The sequence below is a fragment of the Protopterus annectens genome, chromosome 8.part0 (genome assembly GCF_019279795.1).
Source record: "Protopterus annectens isolate FY-2018-M chromosome 8.part0, PAN1.0, whole genome shotgun sequence".
Taxonomy (NCBI): Eukaryota; Metazoa; Chordata; order Ceratodontiformes; family Protopteridae; genus Protopterus; species Protopterus annectens.
In genome coordinates, this window is record NC_056741.1 from 1,774,700,425 (window position 1) to 1,774,721,235 (window position 20,811).

At 39.7% G+C, this 20,811-nt stretch overlaps 1 protein-coding gene across 2 annotated transcripts in view; it reads right to left on the reverse strand.

The window, feature by feature from the left end:
* The window catches only part of LOC122809631 (cytochrome P450 2J6-like), a 1,067,145-nt gene that overhangs the window by 267,770 nt on the left and 778,564 nt on the right, over window positions 1-20,811 (reverse strand). Inside the window, exon 8 of one of the 2 annotated variants that reach the window (XM_044081266.1) lies at window positions 14,532-14,720. In XM_044081266.1, coding sequence (XP_043937201.1) covers window positions 14,532-14,720 — 189 coding nt within the window. The remainder of the gene's footprint in view (window positions 1-14,531; window positions 14,721-20,811) is intronic. The other variant, XM_044081267.1, reaches the window with a different exon arrangement.

The following is a 20,811-nucleotide window of genomic DNA, read 5'->3' on the forward strand; positions in this document are numbered from 1 at the left end:
TTAATCCCAAAGCACTTCCATTCCTGAAGCAGAAAGAAATACAAACTTATAACATTATAGAGCCCTTAAAACATTCTATCAACTTAGCGCAAAAACTCTTTCAATTCTTGAACCTTAGACAAGCCATGACAATACTGCAACCCTTCATAAAAACCCAAATTTAAAAATAAACAGTAAGATGCTGGACTTACTCCCTTTTCCCAGACTGAAAGATAAAACAATCCAAGATATTTATCCCTACCTTAACTGTTCAATACAAGAAATGAGGACCAACTTAAACCTCCCTAAATCACACATAATAATCCTAAGACAAATCAAAGAACTGTGTTCCAGTTACCTCCAAAATGTTACTATGACTATGTAGCAGGTTTTGGAAAACTATTATCACAACAAGGAAAACTATTACTAATTCATATAAAATTATAAATGAAATCAAATACCAGAAAGACCTCCTCTTCTCTAACTACTGGAGAAAAATTAAACCATCCATAGATGATCAGCAAATAAGCCAGGCAATCTATCTAACACTGAAGATTATACCCCTCAAAAAGTTAGCATACACTCAGCTCATGATCAATTATAATGCTTATTTTACACCTGCAATCCTACACAAATTTAACACATCAAAATCACCTTTCTGCCCACACTGTAAGGACAAGATAGCTGACTTAATCCATGTATTTTGGAGCTGTAAATGTGTCTATAAACTCTGGAACTCTTTCAAGGTATAATTACAAAAAACAGGTAATCAAAAATCAACATTAACTTGGGAATTCACTCTATTACACATTCTCCCACCCAACATACCAAGAAAACAAGCAAATACACTTTTAACAATTTTCCTACTAATGAAACTGTATATAGCTTTTAAATGGCTAGATACGATAAATATCTCTTGGGAGGGTTTTAAATAAGTAGCTATACAACAACTTTTAGCTCATAAAATATTAATAGATAAAATAAACAAAAACATGAAATCCAGAGAAATTTGGGAAAAAACCTTTAATATCATATTAGCATAATTCATCACACAGCAACTTAGAAATACACTGTAATGGAACCAAAGAACACATACAAGTTCAGATATTAAATAATAACTTGGATATTACAAATGTATATACTGTCTATATAACAACTGTGGAACTAACAGTGAAAGCATCTATGTACATAGTGTAAATACATATGTTATACAACCTATGTCCTGTGGTATTTGACATCAATGTATAACATATATATATATATATATATATATATATATATACACACACACACACACACACACACACACACACACACACGGTCATGTTGTAAGATAGTTTTTATTTGTGACATTTATTAATGTAAAAATAAAAATAAAAATGATTGAAAAAAAAAATCTTGGCATTCTGCTAAATTCTGGGCAGTCGAGAGGTATTTTCTCAAGGAAAGTACGTTATTAGCAGCCATCAGAATGTGAATATATTAGCTAGCTGGTAAAGGAGAATTAACACTCCGAAAGAAAAAAAAGCCATACATAAGAGAACCCCTTAGATTACAACAGAGAAGAGAAGGTGGGTGGGTGCCTATACCAAAAAGACAGAAAGGAACCAGACTAAGGATTGTTTTATGGAGTACATTACACAGCTCACCATTTTTTTCGTTAATGTCATTTTTAATAAAGAACTTCCCACTAACATTTTGAATGAATGGGAGCAGGCAAAGTGTGTGTGTAATTTTTGATTAGCACCCCAGTTTTTAATGTCTGTTCAAAGATAAGAATGGATGAGCAGATTTTAGCTTCACACATATGCATCACATGTATATCACTAAATAAGACCTTTGTAGAAGCTGCTTCTCCGACAGTCATGTATAGTATCTTGGAAAAGTAATAAACTATAACTAAGAAAAAGATGCACTTGTTCTCTCCTTCCCTTCAACAAAAAAGTTTCTCTTGTTAAAGGACTGTGTATTACATCCTCATTCATTTCATAAATTTGTCTCAGTACACTATATTATCCTTTCCTTCCTGTATACTGCCATATCACTGTCATGATATTTTTCATCGTGTCTTTTCTTTACAAATATGCCTTTGTTTCTTTCTCTAACTCAAAATAAAATGTTTACATTCTTTTATAATTAATGCATTCTTCTTCTTTTCCTGGCTAGGGGTCACCACAGTGGATCACCTGTCTGTTCATGATTGGCAGTGGAGTTTTACAGTGTTGAGTTGCCAGCCCAGTGCCCAACCTTCCATAGAAGGCGCACACATACATGCACTCACACCTATGGACAATTTAGAGTGTCCAATCCACCTGGGAGGAAAGCCATGTGACCACAGGGAGGACATGCAGACTCCACACAGAAGGCACCCCAGCTGAGGATTGAACTGGAGAACTTCTTGCTGTGAGGTGACAATGCTAACCACTGCACCACCGTGGTTGCCCTTTATAATTAATGCATTATTCCTTTCAATTCATATTAACTACCCTAATTTGTGCTCCTTCAATAGCAATAGTCTTTTGTTCTGTAGGAACTTCAAAGATGCAATTCCCCCTCCTCCTTTGCAGTCTCTTATTATTGTTGCTTCTTCTCCAAATTCTGTCCACATTGCTTTATGGTCAGACTATCCTACCATCATATCATTCTTCTCCACTGCCTCTATGCCTTTACTATACATAATGAAATCTATCTTTGTTTTCAACCCCCCCCCCCCATGTAAGAAAACTTTCTCATATTTCCTATTTTCATTGGAAAATTTTGTATTATATTTCTACATATTTTAACCTCCCCATTAGTTTTTTCCCTTTTTGTCACAATTAAAAACCGTCTACTATAATATCATCCATATTTTTCCCTACATACTGCTGTTCATACTGGTGATGGACTACATTAGTAGACAGGTTGGAGGGGACAGATAAAGCTGCTGTATGCAGATGATGTGGCATTACAGGCAGACTCTGGGCAAGAACTTCAGCAAATGATAGAGAAATGGAATGTAAAACTGAAGGCATGTGGAACAAAACTAACTACAGATAAGACAGTGGTAATGGCAGAAAACTGGAAATCAAAAGAAGCTGAGAACTGAGATAGGAAGATAATGGAACAGGTTAATAGCTTTAAGTATCTGGGAGGGGTGGTTAAAGAAAAGGGAAGTCTGACTGAAGAGACCAAAGCTAGAGTCAGAGGGGCTGTAGCCAAGTGGCAATGAGTGTCAGGTGTTGTGTATGACAGACGAATGCCAAAGAAGCTGAAAAGTAATGTGTACAAGCAGTGGTGCAACCAGTACTACTGCATGGTACAGGAACCTGGGCAGTAAAGGCAGATCAGACAAGGAAGGTACAGGTGATGGAAATTAAGTGCCTGAGATGGGTACTAGAATGCACACTGTGGGGCAAACAAAGAAATTATGACATAAGAGCAGAAGCCCAAGCAGCTCCAACTGCAGCAAAGATCAAAGAGAATAGATTTGGGCAGATGTGCAGAAAAGCAGAAGACAATATGGTGAAGAAGGTTTGGGACAGACAGGAAGAAAGTAAGAGGAAACAAGGGTGTCCAGCAAAGAGGTGGATGGATTGTGTGAGAGTCGATCTGTGACAGTCAGATAGGAGTGTTGAAAAAGTGTGGTACTGAATCGAGAGAGATGCGACAGTTATCACAACATCCCATTCCCATGTAGAAAATGAGGAAAAGGGCGTTGATGATGATGATGATTACTTTTCCAGTCCACTAAACATCTTCTATTCACCACTCCCTTTTAAAGCTGTATTAGCATAAACTATTGGTAACCATTTGAAATGTTTGGGACTCACTAGAATGAGTCCCAAATAATGAGAATGAATGGCCAAAATAAAAGACTTAAATATGCCAAGTCTAAGATTGCCATTTCCTGGAATATTCACTATTCTGCAAGGTACAGCGATCTCATAGCTGGTATATATCCATGATCAGTGGTGGCGGGGTGAGGGGGCTTGTCCTCTGCAAAAAAGAAGTTTAAAGAAAAAGTGAAAAGTAATTTTGGAAATTCACTCTTCTCCTGCATTTTTGATATTTTTTTGGTCTATCATTCTCCCCTTTCTCACAAATATCATATCATATATTGAAACATCAGAAGATAACAGCATGAGTGCATTTCCTGAATACATATCATAATATACATTATATAGAATTTCCTTTCTCCATTGTTACCTAAACATATCTTTCCTGTTTTTTAATAACCTCCCCCCCACTCACCCCGGGTGTTTTGTTTTGTTACTTTCTAGTAGTTTACTGTTTTGCTGAGCAGCCAGCTCTGAAACAGCTTCTGTTTCTTCATTTCTAGAAAGATATTCAAAATGATCACTGTTGCAGTAGCCTAAGCTATATGTAGGTTTACACCACCCTCACCAGCCAGTTTCTAAAAACATTGGACACCTTCCTGATGCTCCTCTTGCCAGGAGCATTCAGAGTACTCCAATAAAAGGCAGGAAAAACACCAAAAACTTCAGAGTTTTTTTTTTTTGCAACAGAAGTAAGTGCTTCTTTGGTGGTCCACCTTACAGTCAACTACAGTCTTCCAGCCAGGAAGATAAGTCCTTATTGAGGAAAATCTTCCTCTCTCAGTTTAAACTTATGATGAATATTGAGTTTCTGACAATAATTCTGTGTGTGTGTGTGTGTGTGTGTGTGTGTGTGTGTGTGTGTGTGTGTGTGTATGTGTGTGTGTGTGTGTGTGTGCGCACACGCACATGTGTGTGTGCACGTGTGTGCGTGTGTGTGTGTTGTGCGTGTGTGTGTGTGTGTTTCTTTATGAAAAAAGTGAAGGGATTGGACATTTATTTTATGTGTTCTGAGTGCTTTTAAGAACTTTCTGTTTGGCAAAAGTTTTATTTTTTACAGAAAACTATACTAGCTTTGCAGTTTAGCATGCAGGGTAAAGAATATTGTCCATGTGCGGTATTGTTAGTGTAATACATACCTCAGAACCACCAGATTCTGCTCTTACATACTCAACAATGCTTCAAGGCTAGACAACCCTCTTTTAGTTATTCATCTTTGGCTTACCTATGGAGCAGCATCTGGTCTCCTCTTTATTACCTGTCCAAGTACATAAAAAGAAGAAAACCGCTAAGAAGTCTTGCAGGATGTTGCTAGCTTCCTTATTACCTAAGCTACTGGAGAGTTTTTCTGCATTGGCCAGTTGTTCCTCAGATCAACTTTTTTTCTTTCCCCAGTCCTCTTGGTAAACATCTGCAGCCACCAAAGATTGGAGGATGGCCACATCCTCTGCAGCTATAAGGAAGCCCAGTGCACCCAGGGAGAACCACCTTTGTTACTGACTGGGGCTGGGGTGGGTGAAAGTTCTTCACTTGGCTTGTAATGGTATCTAATATCTGGAAACACTGTTCCCAAGGGGCTTGCTGGACTGGAAGATAATGTGCTTAGTGAGAAAAACTGTCAAATTGTGTCTATCACCATGGATAGAGCTGTTTTATTCTAAGGAACTGATGGTTGTCTTTTAGATACATAGGTTAGTACTAGACTAACTATTCTTATAAGCCTAGCCAATTATCCTTTGTGAGACTCTAACCCTACACCTCCTGCTTGTAAGACAAACACCTTAACCATTAGGCCACCCTCCTAAGCCTAAACTTAGTCAGTCCTTGAACAGGAAGAGAAAAATAATTTATTTTCAATCTGACAGGATTTTCCAGTCAGAAAGTGAAGTCAACCGAGGAGTGTGCTTCTAAGGATTCTACTCAGTCTGAGCTTTTCAATTCAGAAGAAAGCATTCCTGCAGCCATTCTTAATGAAGAAATCTGCTTTTCAGAAAATTATCTAGTATGAGAGCATTTTTTTTCCAGTGGGAAGAGAGTGAAGTCTCTAGGTCTCAGAAAAGATATTAGGATTTAATACAAGTACAGATACCAAAAGTAACTCCAGTTCATCCTGTTTTGCCTGCTTTAGAAGATGTTTTTCTTACTGTAGTAAGTTTATCTGACAGCCTGTGGCTTCTAAAAGATTTAGTAGGTTATACAGGGTACCCCAGTCTCATATGTACTTGTTTTTGAATCCCAAAGCAGACCTAGCAGTGATCTCTCTATTTATATCTGCTGCTGCCATAGACGTTACTGCTTCTAACTTCCATTCTTTCAGATAAAGATGGGAAGACAATGGACAAGTTGGATAAGAAGATGCATATTTCTAGTACTTTAACTTTCAGGATTTTAGATTGTCACATCTACATGTTAAGGTTTTTGCCTGTGTCTTTTGAGAATATACAAAAGTTATTAGCTAACCTTCAATCTTCTGGGGTAATAAAACTTTCCTGTAAATGATTCTGTGACAGATGTTTGTTAGGTGGCTAAGAATATTCTGAAGTGTACTTATGATGCCTCTGACTCCTTCCAGAATGGCTCTTTCTGGGTCACTTTTGAGGGCACTTGCTTGGCTTAAGTCTCAAAATCTTCCTGAAGAAGAAAAATCTGGGATCTTGAATTGTCCTTTTTTCCACGCAGCTGCTGAGGTTCTTAATAAATGTGATGAAAAGGGGACTCTGATACAAGAAGTGACACAACTTTTTCAACCCTCTTTTTGTAAACCCAGTAACACTTTTACACTCTCCTCAACCCCCTTTGCCAGCAAGCAGTTTAAAACAGCAAGGGGTCAGAACTCAAGAAGGAAAAAAAAACAATGGAAAGGAATCTCTATGGAAAAAGTGAAAGATGAAAAAAAAAAAAGTCAAGAATAGCTTTCCCAGTCTTTGGGACCATCTGCCTATTACTGTAAACACCCCCCCCCCTGCCACTTCCCCATCTTTGGCAACCTTTCCATCTCCCTCAGACTTCAACTGTCCTTTTGGTATTAGGTAATGCAAGACATTTGGATTCTGAAGATTATCCAACAAGGGTACTCCTGGCAATAGGAGTTCCACCATTTGTCCTTGGGTATTCCCTCTTGCTCAGAGAACCGTATTTCTCTGTTTCCTCCTTTTCTATACAATATGATCCCCCAGGGAGTAATAGAACCAGTGTCCTTCAGTCTTTGAGGCAATGGCTATTTATTATTCAAGGGTTTTCTGGTCCTCAAACCAGAAGGAGTCTGAAGGCTATTACTAGATTTTTCAGATTAAAACCTCAATATCAAGATTCCCATGTTCAAGATGCTTTCACTACAGAATCTTGTAACATTGATCCTAACTCTAGCTTTCATGGTAAACCTAGATCTAAAGGACACCTATTTCCACATTCTTAATGCCATACATTTCAGGCATTTTGTAAGATTGGTTATCTCTGGCTTACATTATCATTCTCTGTTTTACCCTTTGGACACTCACCTGCACTAAAGGTATTCACAGAATACTTAGCTTCAGTCACTGCTTATTGCAGACTCAAAGGCATATACATTTTCCAACAGTTAGATAATTATCTTATCTTTTTATTCTCTTTTTCCAGCTGTCAAGAGTCACTAAAAACTGCCCCAAAACAACTTCTCAATTTGGGATTTCAAATCAAATGGCAGAAATCTTCTCTCATTCTCTTGTCCCGTCACATAAAATGTTTTTGAGGATGTTTGTTGGAGTCAAATGTAAGGATAGTTTTTCCCCAACCCAACCCCCCTGACAAATTAGAAAACATTCCAATAGTTGTTTCTGAGTTTTTCCAGCCCAAACCAATCTTCTGCTAGGGATTTTCTCAGAGTTCTAAGTTCATGGCATCCATCCTAATCAGGTGAAATCTGTCCAGACCATACATGAGGAAACTACAACGGACATCTCAGATCAGTCTGGACTCAGCATTTACACCCACTGAAATATCGGATTCTAGTTTTGGGGTTTGTAAAGAGAGAAATTTCCTAGCAGGTTGGACAGATAACATGCAGTCCAAGTCTTCCTTTCCCCTCCTACTCCCTTCAATCAGTGACCACAGAGCCTTTGGACCTGGTATCATACCTCTCAACCTCCAGATGAGAGAGTCAGGGACAAAGGACCTTAAAATCGGGACAATCAAGGAAATCTAATTAACATAATATATGCATACTCAAATAAGCATATTATAGGTTCAAAGGTTCGTGGAAGTAAGGCAAATGCCTCTAGGGTCTTTATAAGCCTAGATGTGTAAAAAACATGTGTAACCTAATTGACCATAATTAGATGGCCATTGTTAGTAGAGTGATTCTATGATCAGCACCCCTATTAATGAGGGACATTAATGTGCATGCCCATATATGTTCAACTATACAATTACAGGACATTATTTTAGATCATTTAATTGTTAAAAAGAGTTCTATACAGTATATACACACACTCAGTATGGGATTATTTGTATTTTCAGACAAGTGTATAAAATTCAAGTAATACACACTCATCCACCCTAACACCCAAGAGAGTTAGTTTTAAGATAGGTGCTTAAGCATTTGCAAAAAACAAATACATACTTAATGTGGAAGCAATATACACAGTAAGCCAAATCTCTCAACCTGTGAGCACAAGAAATCTGTACAAAGCATAAAACAATGTGGAAGACAAGGGATCAAGCATTATGGATAGATTTTAAATATTACTTCTATAAACTTAGAAAAATGCTAGAATAACAGGATATGTGTTAAAGGCATTTTCTGAAAGATAAGCAAGACTGAAAGAAAGGTTAATGACTTCAGTCCTCAGATATTTGTCAAAGATGTTAAAGTACCTCTCACTGGAAAGTCAAAACAGAATGAAGAATTAAAATAAAAATGCAAAAGTAGAGTCCTGACGAGTGACAGCAAACTTTAGTCTGACCTAATGTGTGCAAATACTCTAGCAACTAGCCTCAGCTTTCAAATTCAGTGCGCGATACAGCTTGCCTCGCAAAAATCCAGAATACAGAAAAATGGTCTAGTACTTCAAGTTTCAGCAAATGGCAAATGGGTTAAATGGCAAATGCTGATGAATCCTGAGTTCTTCTTCCTTTCATCTGGCTTTGGGCTTCTCATCCTTGACAAGTTCATTCCCCACTCTTCAAAACAATGAACTGTCATGGCTCCCCCATTTCTGCTGCTTATATGCAGACTGAGTAGATCTAATTGAAAACCAAAAACACATTAAAATAACAGGAAGTTAGGAATGAAACAAATGAGATGCAGTAATGCGACACTCTGACTGGCTAAGAAGATATCTACAGCTAGAACAGAGGGCACTTTACTGTAAATTTCAGGGAGAAAAAAGCACCTAAGTAAGGCAATTGGGGGATTAAACTTATTTAAGCTTAAAAATGGGTAGTCCTGTGGAATTTGGGACAACTGAGAGCTGTGCCTTGCATGGGGTGGGGGGGGGGGGCAGGGTCAAAATGGATAAAAGCTGAAGCTCCATGGCATCCTACAGTTCATAGCAGCACATAAATGTCAGGGAGCAAGCTTGTAGCTGTTATCAATGACTTGAAAGCTCTGTATCTTCTCTGATCCCCAGGACCTCCGCTAGTGTATACAGAAAACACCACAGTGATGTGGCACATAAATAAGGGGGGACCAATTATTTCCCTCTTTGTAGACTGGCTATGATGGCTTGAAATGTAGCAATTCAGCTCAGCCTGGTTCTTCAGGCTTCATACATTCTGTCACAACACAACTGTATTGCAGACAAGTTCAGTTCAGACAAGTTCAGTAGGATGAAGGTAGACCCCTTAAATCCTGGGATCTTCCAAAAACTGAACCAATTGTGGGAAACACCTCAGATAGACTTGTCTCCCTTCAGAACAACTTAAGAAATTCTGCTCCAAGACTCCTTGCAGACAGACCCGGAAAAACATGAAAAAAAAAATCGACTAACGTGTCTGTGGTAAGAAAGTCATTCTATATTGTCCAGTTTATAAGAAAGGGATTCTTTCATATCTAGGGAAGTCATTGTTCCCCCTTTACTCAACCCTCATTTGGCCAGACATTGAAGATAATTACTTGTTTGACATGTATCTGTCCAGACACATGCAATAACTGGAATATTCACAGGGATAAATATAGTTGTAAGTATAGAAAACTTCTGGAAGAGCCTCATGTTGATCAAGAACGAATGCAGGAATGATTAAGGAGAGGTGAATTCACATCAAGAAATGAAAGGTTAATATTGGCAGCCCAAGATAGTGGGCTATGTATATGCTGGTTTACAAGTCCATTGAACATGTGGGAGAAGCAGACATATGTAGGTTTTGTAAAACCAAATTGGAAACAGTCATAAACCTTGTTGCTAGTTGCGATGCACTAATGAACAGAGGGACTGTATACTGAAAGGCATAGTAATGTGGCAAGACTGTTACAATGGAGATTGTGCAAATATTATGGTATCGAAGTGGCTGAAAAACACTGGAAACATGAGCCACAAATAATCATAGAAAATGATGGTTTATATCACATGGGATCTCCCAATACCAACAGTTCAAAAAACAGATGCTAGAAAACCAGATATAGTGGTCCAATAAAAGAAGACAAAAGTAGCTCTGATCATTGAAATCGCCACACCCAGTGACTATAGTGTCTTGCGTACAGACACAAAGTCATAAAATACCTTGATCTGCAGGCAGAAATGAGAGCCATGTGGAAGAAAGATACCCAGGCAGTTCCAGTAGTAGTAGTAGGAGCAACTGTTCTTATAAAAAAGAATATACAAATTGTATTTAGATATGTTACCAATTCATGTAACACCATATGAATTGCAGAAGGCATCATTACTGGGCACATTGCAGGTGCTGCGAAGAACACTTTTGGCTAACATCAAAGAGTGAAACAATACTAATTTCATGAACTTTAATCATACATTGAGTTAGGAATGGGGCCCATTCCCATCGTGGTATTAGAAATCCAAAAGACTTGGAGAAATTAAAAGAGAAATATCTTACTAAAAGGGTACAAGGCCTAAACAGCATGTCCTACATGGATTGACTCAGTGTTCTGTCACTGTACATCGTATCCTACAGATTGCTGAGGTGACCTGCATTTGGCATAAAAGACTTCCCCTGACCTACAACTGATGGATTTACTGCACATCAGCAAGTCAAATGAGATCAGAAATATTCAGTCTAGGGGTCTAAACCTCTTCTGCAACATCAATAGAGTGGTTTGGAGGAACAGGTATATTTAGCAGAGGAAACTGCTGATATGGAACAGGCTCCCCATCCCCATAAAACAAAGTTCATCCCTGTCCGTTTTCAAGTGAAACTTAGATCTGTGGATGGGAAACTGAAAGTTTTCCCCAGGCTTGCCTTTGTACTACTGACAGATGCTACCCCTAAATGCTTTATCCCATGCACTGGTCTCCTCATCCAGTTCTTCCCATCAGGAGTAATATATAATTATTGACCATTGGCTGAATAAGGCCAATCTATGGCCAAATGGGATAGGTTGTTCATACCAAAAAAAGGAAATTAGCTAGGCTTATAATGGCCTGCAGGGGCAGCTCGCCTAGTGCTTACCGATGAACCTATGAAAACCAATACCATTGACAAGAATATTCCTATATGCTTTTCAAGTCTTTCTACACATTATCCGAGTCCATCTAAAAACACAGAAGGCTTCATCAAAAATTGTGATGGTAACTTCCTTTTGGCCAAGGCACCAGTGGGTCTTTCTTCTCTTCAGTCTAGCCAAGGGCAGTTACCACAAGCGTCCTCACTAACTAGATTTGCTCGTATAACACTGGAGGAGTTTGATATATCCCAATCTGGAAATGGTTCAATTAACTTCCTCTATAATACAATTTTGATTCCTTTTACACATATTTTTTTCCTGAGGATGTGCAGTAAGTTCTAAAGGAGGCAAGAAAACTTGCTACTATGAAATCATATACATAAGTGGAAAAATTTCTAGCTGGTGCTATTCTAAGAGATAACATCTTCAGCAAACCTGTTTGCTTATAGTTTATGATTATTGTGTTTGCAACTATCCAGTGGTTTATTGCATGCTTCGTTAAAGGTACATTTGTTAGTCACTTCTGTCTGTCTGCCTATAGACTCCCCCCACCTTTCTATCAATGCTCAAGTGAAACAATTTTTAAAAGAGATCTTACATATCCACTCATAGAGGAACCAGGAGGCTCCTCCCTGAATCTCAATTTTTTTACTTGAGAAGCCTACTCAGTCTCCATTTGAACTTGCTCATCAGATAAATTTGATGTTCTTAACTGTTTAACTCATTTAAACTTAACTGTTTTACTCATTGCTCTGACAACTGCAAGGAGGTATCTGAATTACAGGCACTTACTGTCAATCAACCCTACATCATTTTTCTGAAGGACAGGGTTTCCTTGAGAACAAATACTACCTTTCCTAAAGTAGTTTCAGAGTTACCTTAAGCTACACCATTTACCTTCTAATTTTTTTTCCTGAACCTAGAAAAAAGGAAGAAAGGATTATTCACTTTATGGATGTACACATGTAGCCTAAATACTACATAAGCAAAACTCAACCTTTCAGGAAAGCTGACCACATGTTTGTCTCCAATGGCTGTAAGAGGAAAAGATAACCAGTGTCAACTTTGACTAATTCTTCAGGGTTGCCATGTGCTGTTACTTTTTGTTACACTCATCACAACAAGCTACTTCCAGGCCGAGTTACAGCTCATTCAATAAGGTCTTCTGTGGCTTTCTGGAAAGAAGTGGACTATAAAATCATTCTAGAGGAAGAAACTTGGTCCTTAGTACATACTTTTACAAACATTACAGATTGCCTTCCTTTTCTAGATTCAGAACTGGAGTTGCTAGGACAATTCTCCAGAAGATCCTAAAGTCTTACTTACTGGTGTCCTCCCTCTCTTACAACTAACTATGTTATGGTAATCTACTCACATAGTTTAGACAACTGGAATGGTGATCATTTTGAGCATGGTACAGTTGCATAAGTAAATTGACCACAACAGCAGATGTTCTCATGCATCACCATTTCAGTAGCCGCCACTTCCTTCAGCCCCCTTTCACTGTTGTTCTTCATAATTTGTTGCCAGGGTGTGGTTCCTTTTATCCTTCTATATATAGTTATTAACATAGTTTGCTTTATTCCTAGCATATGTATTCTAGGATCTTGCCTTTTCCTTGGCAAACAGAATGCTCTGAAGTTTTTGGTACTCCCATGGCCTTTTTATAAGAGTGCTTCATACACTCCTGGCAGGAGGAGCTCTGGGAAGATGCTCAGAGCTTTTGGAAGCTAGTCAGTTCAGGTGGAGTGAAGCCACATAGTACAGGCTTCTGCAGTCGTGATGCATTAGAACATTTGTTTGTTAAAAAACACCTTCTTACCTATTTTTTCATATTCATCCCAATCAAACCATATATATCTTATGCCTAACACTTTCAATATAACATTTCACAATCTTTCATTAAATGTTGATCTTTCCCACCAGAGTCATAGCCACCTCATCTACTGCCCGGTGCCGGTCTCGGAAATACAGTCCTCCAAAAGAGAAAAAATAAATTTGGTTTATTGTAAAAAGTCAACTAGTGAGCGGCTTCTACAGTAGCCTATCCATGCCCCCCCCCCCCCCACACACACACACACACACACACTGAGAGTAAAAAAAAACTTTGGCTTACTGCAGAATGTTGATCAGTGCATCAGCTTTAAACTGAAAAGAAAAAAAGAAAGCTGAATTGCATTTCTGTACAAGCATTTCAATAGATGAAAAAACAATGGCTTCCACAGAAGGCTTTGGATTGTGACTTCTAGCACTTTGCACCCAGGACAGTTGCCCCCTTTATCTCATCGTTGCTGTTTTATTGTTCTCCACATTGGTTGTATGTTCTTTTTGTGCAACTATTAATTAAACACTATCTTAAAGCCCAGAAAATGACACATTTTTGACAATCCCATGTCCCTCACCCTCTTATAGCAATCCCATGTCCCTCACCCTCTTACAGCAATCCCATGTTCCTCACCCTCTTATAGTTTCCATGTTTATAATATAAGGCAAATGTTTAATACTGTTATTCACTTCCATTAAAGTGACCCAAACCTCTTGTTCACCATTCCATATCCCCTGAAGGAGACAGTCAGTGGGGCATGGAGAATATATTAATGGTGACAACTACAGCATTAACATTGAGCATTTAATAAATCGGAAATAAGTGTAGTCCTAATGAAGAAGGTACATGGTCATAAATATAGGTTCAGAAAGGTAAATACAAATAAGTGAATAAAATAAAATAACTATTAAAAAAAGAAAGAAATGGATTCCACTGGGTAGCATTTTTATGAATAATTGCAGGTAATAGAATGGTCATTTTAGTTAAAATCAATGCAACCAAAAAAAACACTCTGGACAGGTACCAAAAGGCACAAAACACAAGCAGAAAACTCCTGTATGTAGAAATCAGACTCACAAAACACATACAGGAGTTTCCTGCTTGTGTTTTGTGCCTTTTGGTGCCTGTCCAGAGTGTTTTTTTTTTGTTTTGTTTTTTTGGCCCTTTTCTGGACTTACTCCATCCTTTGGTTATTTAAAATCAATGCAACCTAGTAGGAATAAATCCATTACTTGAAGATGTTCTTTCATTAATATCTTCTTAATCTGTTTATTTATTTTGTTAGACTTAAAAAAAGGCAGGACAAAAGTTTAACTAACCTTTGGGATTGTATATCCATGAATTGTAATTTCCTGTGTCACACTACGAGGTACTAGAGAGACAATCTCCTTTAAACGTAAAACTTCATGTAGCACAGCATGGATAAAAGGAAATTTGCATCTGTCCTGATAGCAGAATCCATCTGTTTTATTCTGTTGCAATGAGCAAATTTCTCTGTAACACTTGGCTAGATGCAAAATTAAAAATACTGATTAGCTGAATATTATACATGCGGCAGGCATATTATTTTAGCTGAAAACAGAATCTTTAATTATAAACACCAAAATTCTGTAATGCACAATATGAATGCTTTGATTTCTATGCATTCTAACATTTTGAAAGCAACAACCTAGCTTGTGACATTAACAGATCATGCTGGGCAGACAGATATGTCTCCCATAGACTGCGACTTCTCTGTAATAGACTTCTTATTCACATAAAACAGAGCTTCTCAATGACCCTTTTTAAACGTATCCTAGATAATTGGATGTGGGACTGCAAATTCAACCCTGGGGTGGCACCCATGTCCCTCATGGACTGGGGTAGCCGGTGTTGATCACAGACCCACTCTGTTTACAAATTTGTTCTATGAACTACCAAAAAAAGACCAAACGGGATACTTGGGATTAACATGGCTTGACTTGTAAAGGCTCTAGGGCCCACTTGCCTAGTAACCTCCTATGAACATATATATACCCAAGCTGCTTCAAGAAAAAATCATGCTAGTGGAAATAAGTCATACTGAGACTACTATGTATATAATGCAGTATCATTTTATTTTAAATGATAAAATGATACTGTACTACGACCTTATTTAAAATATGTAAAAGCTTTTGAGTGCCATTTTGATGTTCTCACAGCTTCATATGGCATCATTTTACTGCCACTGAAACAGCATAAAACTCTGAAGCAAACGTCATTCTGTGGTACAACATTCCTGTCGCACAAATGCATGCTGATAATTGCAAAGCACATTTGACACGCCTGCTGTTATCCTATGCTAGCCGAGTTGCTGGTGCAGATTAACACCAGTGTGCAAAATATGCAAATGTGCAATGTGTATGTAAAATCATGCAGGAATAAGATCATTAGTGCAAACATGTCCAGAGGTGTAAATGGAACATGGATTCAGAAAAGTATTGCATCATAATAAGCAAATTTGTATGACAAGAGGCTATGTGCATGGTGTGCATGATTCAGAAAACTCAGCTACATGAAATGGCTACCCCAAATAGTATGGCTGTAATGACCATATAATAAAGTGCTGTGAAAATGAGGCAAAACAAGATGGCAGAGTGATTACAAAATGTTTAACTGCTGCATAGTGATGCTGCAGCCACTGCCTCTCAACTGTACAGATTTTCACAGAATGTTCAGATTTTAACCTAATTTTTTTGGGTTTTTTTCTTGCAAATCACTGGCAGATCACTGAGGTTTGCATTCAGAAAATAATGACAGATAATTGAGTTTTAGACTTCATACCCTTCAGAAAATGCATGCATTTCTATGTACTTTCTAAGTTTGTAAGAGCAGAGAGAAGTGTGCCCATTTGTGGGCCTTTGCCCCCCCCCCCCACATTATTTTTGGCTTTCTCCAGATTTCTTGCTCTAAGATGTTGAGAGGTATGACCCACTGTATATTTCAACATCAACAACATTCACCTCCTTAACTTCATACAAATTACCCTAACAGTCCATCCAAACAAGATGATCAATCATATTAACTAATCTAGGTATTATTGCCTAAATAAAATATCCTAAACCTAGGTAATAAGGTATCAATTACCTACTACCACAACTTACAAAATGTCTCATGCCTCATGGATGGATGTATTCTGCTATGTCTGTAATCAGCCTGTATGTTCTGTAACTGATATCATTGTACTATCTACTTTTTCTTTCTGTATTCACTGTTACTTAATGCTATCTACCTAAAAAATTTGTAAATTGTTATGTGTTTGGAGCTTTTCTCCCCAGGACTCCACTGAAAATGGATATGTATCCAGTCGGACCATCCCGGTCAACAAATGTAAAATAAATAAATAAATAAAATAAATCAACATATGTCTGTGCTCAGATGGAATAGCTCACAGAATAAAGTCAAAGATTCCTTCAGCCATTGTAAATGTGTATGTGCAGGGGGCTTTCATTGCAGCAGCAATGCCCAATGGTGCTCAACATTGCCCCCCCCCCAAGGTGCAGGGTCATCCAGCTGTGTTTAATATTTCATGGCCTCCACACCACCAGCACTGTGGGCCAGTACCAGATTGATAGAGACACTACTCAACAAATTGTGGAAATGTGTTAGCCTCATGTGCAGCCCACATTGAAGTAATGGAAAATCTATTCCATGGATACTGAGGTATGTATGGATTTGTGTATATTAGCTACAGGTACCTTTCACTGACCTACTGGGGACATGCTGACTGTATCTTAGGCACCACACTCATGACAAAACACTGAACCATAAGAAAACAAAAAAGCTCTTATAACACATTTAGTGTTCAGTGGGCTCCCATCAATGTGGTAATTAGTGGCAACTGAGTTTTTCCCAAAGGGGATGACAATACATTATTTGGCATTAAGATTAAGGTCATGGTTTCGACACCAGTCATTGGTCTCAGCGAGGCCTTTCTGTGGGATGTCTGCATCACTTGGGGAGTTAATAATGGCTCCCAGCTTGCAGTCATCTACAAATTTGGTCAGTCAGAGCCGTCTGTGCTGGCCTGGACTTCTGAGAAGTAGATGCCAAACAGGAGAGGACCCAGGACCGATCCCTGTGGGACTCCACTCGTGACTGGTCGGCAGTCTGACTTGAAGTCAGCTACTTTCACACTGTGTGTTCTGTGAGCCGGTTTGCAACCCACCTAACGATATAGGGGTTGATGCCTAGTTTGGTGAGTTTATCAATAATTCCTGAGTAAGGTATGGTATCAAAGGCCATGGCCAGATCGAGGTAGGCTGTATGAACTGCCTTACCTTCATCCACCGTTCTGGTTACTGACTCAAAGAAGTCAACCAGGTTGAGCAGACATGATCTACCTTTCACAAAACCAAATTGCGTGGGATCTAGAGTTTGTAGATTCCCCTATATCCTTGTTAATTAGGTCCATGATGATGCACTCCATAGCCTTACATATCAGACTCATCAGACTAATGGGGTGATAATTTCCAGGGTCTGTAATCGCTCCTCCTTAATGCGCCATTTGGTAGGGACAAAGCCTGAGGTTAGGCTGTGAGTGAACAGAGCACACAGATGTGGTGCCAGTTTACTTTGTCATTCATGTACAACACAGCTAGGGATATTGTCATGTCCCATGGAAGCTGTATTCTTGGCCTTAGACAATGCAGCTTTAACCTGTGCTGCAGTAATGCAGGATGCCTGGCATTCTTCCAGTATTGAGATTGGTCTTTTTGTGGGGGGAGTAAAGTTGGCATAGAATCTGTAAGCCAGTATGTTGGCAATATCTGTTGGCTCAGTATAGGTGGTACCATTGTTCAGTAACTCAGAGCAAACTTGGGTATTGCCATGGAGAGTCTTGATATAACTAAAGAAGGCTTTGTTGTTGTTTTTAGTGTTTGCCACAATTTCTTTATTTATTTATTTATTTTACATTTGTTGAATGGGCTGGTTCAACTGGATATATGTCCATTTTCAGTGGAGGCCCGGGGAGAAAAGCTCCTCACTTCAGAATAGTATATACAAGACATAGGGCAGGATTCACGATGGCTTGCATAGAGTCTAAGAGCCGTGTAAGACTCCATGCAGCCATCGCAATCCAGGAACAGCCCGAAATCCTGTGTAAGAGAAAGCTAAAATGACTCTTACACGGGCAGGGCGTGGATATGCTAATCACCCCACTTGCAGCCGAAAGGCATGCAAATGAGGTAGATTAGCGATCCACGAAGCGGAAACCAGCCAGTGTAAGAGTCGTGTTAGTTGCAGAAATGTACTCAGTTGACAACTGAGTACGTTACTGTAAATAACACAACGGAGCCATGACAGCACCGAATAAAGTGTGTAAATGTTACAGACAGCATGCCAATGGCCAAATATGTGGCCATTGGCATGGTAAACTGATGCAAACATGAAAAAAAAGAGTTTTTTTTTCGGAGATCGGCGATGTTTAAACGCAGCGCAGCCCCGCGCAAACGGGCTGCGCTATATAAAACTGAAAAATGAAGGTTTGAAACCCACAAATGTGGGTTTTATGTAAAGCATGGATTTGCAATGTAGGGACTAGCAGATCAAAAACAACATGGCCACCATCTAGTGGTTGCTAAGGGGGGAAGCTGAGTGTAAGACATGTAACTAAGCATTAGTAGGCAATCCTATGTAAATGAATGGTAGGATAGTGAATCACACTGTCTCATAGCAAATGAGCACAGTCCGTGTAGTGTAGTGTAAGAGTTAGATAAGGGGGAGTAACAGAGTAGGAGATAGGTGACATCACAGGGGGGAATGTCAGGAAGAAATCAAGCTCATTGGAGCAAAGTGGTATGTGAAACATCAATCACACAGCAGAAAAAGAGGAGTGTCAACAGATAAACATGGGAAAGTCAAGAAATGGAAGGTGTACACTGTGGCCAACACCAGAGTTTCCTGCTGTATGTGCATGCACGCGTGTGCATGCTGGGAGCCGCGAGTAAGACAGAGTGCGCGTGTGTAACACAGAGGAAGCATGTAGGAGCCTGTTTAAAGATCTGTAAACCTGTTTGCACTGGCGTGCGCATGTTTTAACCCGAATAAGCAGATTCTAGTCCGTGTAAGTATGTGTGCGCATGTGGTAGCCACTGTGAGCATGTTTTCGCTGGTATGCACACTGCTCCCCCTGAGGAAACAGAGAGGAAAAGGAAGCAGAAGAAATAGTAGGAAACTAGCAGGGAATACTTGTAGCGGTAGCAGGTGAAAACAATTTGAAGCAGGCAATTACACAGGCAGAATACAAGCCCAGCCTAGCACTTAAAACACTGCAAACAGCATTGCAGTATGTTTCTCTCAAGAGACACTGCAAGACAGGAGTAAGCTAGCAGAAGTGAAAACTGAAAAAGCTGCACTCAGACCAAACATGCTAGGGGCTGCCATAGCTGTCATAAGGAGACATAGGAGACTTTCTGAGGGTGGTGACAATGGAAATGCTGCCAGACAACCCACAGTGAGGAGACAGAGAAGAGTGTACAGGCCCAGGGTCACCTACCAGGGGTTACATGAGCTGGAGATAGTGGAACGCTAGAGAGTGGACAGAGACCTCCTGCAGCAAATTGTTGAGCTGTGCAGGCCACGCCTCACACACAGAACCAACAGAGGGAACCCATCCCAGTGGAAACCAAGGTATGTGTTGGCCTAAGAATACTAGCAACAGGTACATTCCAGAGACCAACTGGTGATATGATGGGGATATCACAGGCATCAGCCTCCAGGGTACTGCACCAGTTCCTAGATGCCATGTCAGCACATGTCGGTGATCATGTATATTTCCCCAATGCCATGAGGTATTGGCCAGCAATATGCGTCTCTTCCAGCAAATAGCGGAATACCCTGAAGTAGTGGGTGCAATAGACTGCACGCACATACGCATCAAAGCACCAGCTGGTGAGCGGGGTAGGGCCTACATTAACCGCAAGGGCTTCCCCTCCATCAACTGCCAGGTTGTGTGTGATGTCCAGGGCATAATAATGAATGTGTGTGCTGGCTGCCCTGGGAGCTACCATGATTCCCACATCTGGCGTTTGACGCAGCTGTACCAGACATTTGCCAATGGGGGCATCCCACATGGACACCTAGTGGGGGATGCAGGTTATGCACTGGAGCCGTGGCTGATGACACCCATCAGAAACGCACACACACCTGAACAGGAATGCCATAATGAAGCACACGCACAAACACGTAATGTAATAGAGCGTGTGTTTGGGCTGCTCAAGTCATGGTTCCGGTGCCTGGACACATCTGGTGGAGCCTTGCAGTACTCACCAACTACATGTACCCAAATTGTCATGGTATGTGCTATGCTACATAATATGGTCCTGTGAAAACAGCTGCAGCAGCACCAGCATAGGGCCGGGAAAAACAGCCCCCCACCATTGCCAAGGCCATCACAGGCAGAGCGTGACTCGGTGGAGGAACAACCTGAGCCTGCCCCAGTAGGCAGAAGGAGGCGTGCCCAGTATGCCCTGGCCTTGGCAAAGAGGCAACGCATAGCACATACACTGGCTCAGAAGGAACCCTGGGAATGATACCCCTCTCTGACTCACTCATATAGTAACAGGGATGCCTAACAT